Source organism: Malaclemys terrapin, chromosome 1 (assembly GCF_027887155.1).
Source record: "Malaclemys terrapin pileata isolate rMalTer1 chromosome 1, rMalTer1.hap1, whole genome shotgun sequence".
NCBI lineage: Eukaryota > Metazoa > Chordata > Testudines > Emydidae > Malaclemys > Malaclemys terrapin.
Window position 1 is genome coordinate 349,117,370 of NC_071505.1, and position 4,378 is coordinate 349,121,747.

Here is a 4,378-nt window from a genome sequence, read left to right on the forward strand (position 1 = left end):
TTGCATTGCTGGGGCAGCACAAATGGAGCGGACAGGGAGGGAACGTAGGCCTGAGTCTCTTACCAGGACTCCTGTGTGTCAGACCATTACTGGCACTTCTGCGTTAATCATGTGTCTGACACCTGTAAGTCACTAGCACCTGACTGAGTGTGCTGGTGAAGACTGAGTGACCATGCCCCTTGAATAGCCCCTGTCCCCAGCTGGTGCAGCACCCATGGGTCATGCTGCACCCAGAGCACTCAGAAAGGGTCAGGCCTGCTACATCAGAACAGCTCTGCAGCTTTTTTCATAGCCCTTGGATATGTAGCCAGAGAAGGGACAGTGACAGGCCATGGAAAACAGCATTCACATCCCTTCTCTTTATTGATTATCGACAGGAATTGTGAGGTTAGAGTGGAAACCAATACAGCTCTTTATGGTCGAACATTCAACCTATCCTCTGGCTCTTCACAAACAGTCATTCTGTAAATGTTGCTGCCTGCTTTGGTCTCCCTCCCGCAGTGCCCTGTCTTCCCTCACCTGAACTTCTCTTTATAGTGAATATCATGTCATCTTGGATATAACGGTCCAGTATGGAAGAGGTGGCCCATGTATTTTGTCTCCCATGTCACTGGACCCTGGTAGTGAACTGACCCTTCACTTGATAAATACCCTGATTATCTTCACCCGAAGGTGTTTGATTTTCACACTGTACACAATTGGGTTCATCAGCGGGGGGAGAAGCAGGGAGATATAGCCCAGGAGAATCTGAAGTAAGGGATAAGAGTCCTTCCCAAAGCTGTGTATCACAATCAAGCTGATATCTGGTGTGTAGAAGAACAGAAGGGCACAGAGGTGGGAGACGCAGGTGTTCAGGGCCCTCAGGCACTCCTTGTAGGTGGTGATGCGCATCACTGTTCTGAGGATCATCACATAAGAGAGGAAGATGAGCAGCGAGTCCAACCCCATTGTTAAGAATTTAGTAAACAATCCATAGATGATGTTGACTGTGATATCCGAACAAGCCATGTTCATGACTTCCCGGTGCAGGCAGTAGGAATGGGAGAGGACATTGGCTCGACAGTATTGGAACCGTTTCAGGAGAAAGGGAAGTGGAAGTATTATGGCCATCGCTCTTAGCACAGCCAACAGTCCCATCTTGGCTATTCTCGGCAGGGTTAAGATGGAAGCATATCTCAGAGGGTTATGGATCGCGATGAAGCGGTCAAAGGCCATCAACAACAGCAAACAGGATTCAATGCACTGAAACAAGTGGATGAAGAAGACCTGGGCTAAACAGGCATCAAGGCTGATCTCCCTAGAGTTAAACAAATATATGCCCAGTATCGTCGGCATAGTGGATATCAATATGCCAAGATCTATGACGGCCAACATGGAAAGGAAAATGTACATGGGCTCATGGAGGCTTGGATCTGTTTTTACAATGAACAGAATGACTGAATTTCCTACTATCGAAATACCATACATGAAGCAGAAGGGGACAGAAATCCAGAGATATGTGTCTCCATGACTCGGTAGCCCGGTGAGAAGGAATATTACAGATTTTAATTTTGTGTCATTGACAGTTGACATAATGTACTGGGCAGGTACGAGGAGTTCTGAAATGTCTTTCCTAAAAGGAAAATAAGAGGAGATTATATGGTATTTAGCAAGAAATCATTCTGCTCTCAGTGCAAACCTACAAACTCCCAAAGCTCAAGGTAGATAAGCAAAAACATATTGTTGGATTTACATGGTTCTGGTTAGTCTGACTGGATCGGACTTGTAGTCTATCTACCCCAGTAACCAGTGGCAATGTCCAGATGCTTCACAGGAAGGTGGAAGAAGTCCTGATTAGGCAGCTATGAGATAACCTGCTCCCAGAGAGTTTCCTCCTGACACCCACTATTTAGATATATGTTGTGGTGTAAATCAGGAAGGTTTAGAGCCTCTCCAAAACTTTTTTAAAACAATCCTCTACTGTAATTGGATTTTCAGATCACTCAGTCCCTCTTTGAATCCTGCTAAGCTCTTGGCCCTATTGATACCTTGTGGCTGTGAATTCCACAGCCTACTTGAGCACTGTGTGATTTTACCATTGTGACTTTAGAACATAAAAACATAAGAGTGGCCATACTGTGTGAGACGAAAGGTCCATCAATCCCAGTATCCTGTCTTCAACAGTGGCTTAGGATAGGTGCCCCAGAGGGAATGAACAGAACAGGTCATCATCAAGAGATCCGTCATCCATGAATGTATGTAGTTCTCTTTTGAACTCTGTTATACCCTTCACACAGACACCCTTTCTGGCCCTCCACTTCTCATTGTGGCCCTTTGTATCATGCCATGTGTGTAAATACATGGCAAGTGCATGGTGAAAATGGTCATTGTATTTATCTGTCCTGCACTGATGCTATTTTTTAAATGTGTTTTATTGCTTCATTATATGAATTATTTTTTTCTGTGCTCCTGACGGTTCTAGTTATGCAACTGCCTCTTTCCAGCATATGGGATAAATTTTTAGGGTCTGGTCCTTATTTCAATAACAGTGATATCAACAGCCTAACACCAGAGTTTCATGTGTAAATTCAATCAGAACCAGGCTCTATCAACTCACCCGTACCAAACGCTTCCAGTGATATACTCTGACCCCCAAGAAGCCCCCCAAGAGAGGCTGAAGTGATTTGCCTGGCCAATGTTGATGGAATGCAGAGACTTTGATCATCCTACAGGCTTCTCTTTATCCCCCTGGGACCTGCACCCTCTGCCCATGCAACAGTCTGTAGATATTTGGAAAATTACAAGCTGACACTGACAGTTATTTCAGCTGCGCAGGGGAGGAGTTGGCTTCACAAATGGGTCAACACTGATATTGCACTAATATCCACTGAAGTGTACAAAAAGAACAGGAGTATGTGTGGCACCTTAAAGACAAACAAATTTATTTGAGCATAAGCTTTCGTTACTTCACCCATGCTCATGTAATTGGTGACGGGGGTCAATTACATACAACTACTATACCACTCCCCTTTCCTGCACCTCAGCTAAACTCTTTGCTGGAACACAGACCAGCAGTTCTGCTCTCTCATGACTTTTTGGAAAGTCTTGCACAAGCCTTGCAGTCTTATTGAGTGCATGACTCTGAATGTAAGTGTTAGAAACAGCTTCTAGTCAGTTACCAGGAGACAAATGTCCACTGAACAGAGTTAATTGGACAAACCCATTCCAAACAGTATATGGAGAAGAGTGGGCTGTAGCCCATTGCCCAGTCTGAGGGTGGGAGAATGGAGGGATTCGATCCCATGATCAGGAAGGCTACAAGGCCTAACATCTGGCACTCAGAGACCAAAGAGGGGGAATAGATGCCCGTAGCCCTGTAACTATAGTAACTATAGGGCAAAAATATGCCCTCTTGGACCTGTTACCACAGAGCAATGCAGCTCTGAATTTCTGCCTTCACAATCAAGCCAGAGAATAAAAGCTTTGAAAATGCATTTCCTGATTAAATTTCCAGGAGCAAATAAACCTGAATAGATTTGAAAGCTAGTCACTGACATTTCGTGGGGTCTCCTGTCACTCAGCCCCTGGCAGGATCGGGCCCAGAGCACACAGCACCTATAGAAATGAGACCCCTGGAGAAATCCTGTCTCAGGGCATCAGGGTTTTAACACTCCAAGCTCCGGTTTCTGTGTAATTTGAGTAACCCACTGAGCACCTTGGGCAGATGTAGAGAACAGGTTCCCAAGCTATCTAGTGCTGCCTGTCCTCCTGCCCCTCTTACGGAGTCACTCTGACAGCCCAGCCGAGTTTGCTGCGGTGGCACAAAACATCTTCAAATTTAAACAGCTCACAGCCTTTACCCTTCACTTCACAATTTAAAGATAGTGACACCTGCCAACGTACCCAATTCCTGCTAGAAGAGGAGCCGCTGACACCAGGTTTTCACCCTAAAGGACAAGGAGTCATCACAGAAGTAGCATGGGCAGCAGACAGTACCTGTTCAGATAGGGAGGTAGCTGCCTTTATGAAGCATGTTTGCACATTCCCTTGGGGGCCACTTGACCATCAGGGAACCTCAGCTGCTTGGCTTCATGTGCACCAGCTTTAACCCCCGTCATGGCCAATGGCAAACTGCAGGAGGCCAAATCACAGGGGACGTGGGGTGATGCAACTTAAATGGACTGCAGCGCCAACCCTGCTGCAGGCTCCATTCCTAGAATCCGGGCTTGTCATCACTGCTCGAATGGTTCTGATTAGTGACATGGCTACTTCGAGGGCGGCTGAGTGATAACGATGATGCCGTCACAGCTGTGATGTTGCTGAAATAAAATAAAATAAAATTATAATATGGGGCCTGATCACTCCCTGGCAGCCCCTTTCCTGCATTACAAACCCAGGG

General features: G+C 46.0%; 1 protein-coding gene across 1 annotated transcript; it reads right to left on the reverse strand.

Moving 5' to 3' along the window:
• Nucleotides 1-636: 636 nt before the first annotated feature.
• On the reverse strand, nt 637-1,572 carry LOC128830229 (olfactory receptor 51G2-like). Its single transcript, XM_054016015.1, has one exon. It carries the CDS (start codon nt 1,570-1,572, stop codon nt 637-639), a length of 936 nt encoding a protein of 311 aa, XP_053871990.1.
• Nucleotides 1,573-4,378: the final 2,806 nt, after the last annotated feature.

Excerpts from the sequence above, each read along its gene's own strand:
- LOC128830229 (XM_054016015.1), bottom strand. The coding sequence starts at position 1,572 with ATGTCAACTGTCAATGACACAAAATTAAAATCTGTAATATTCCTTCTC.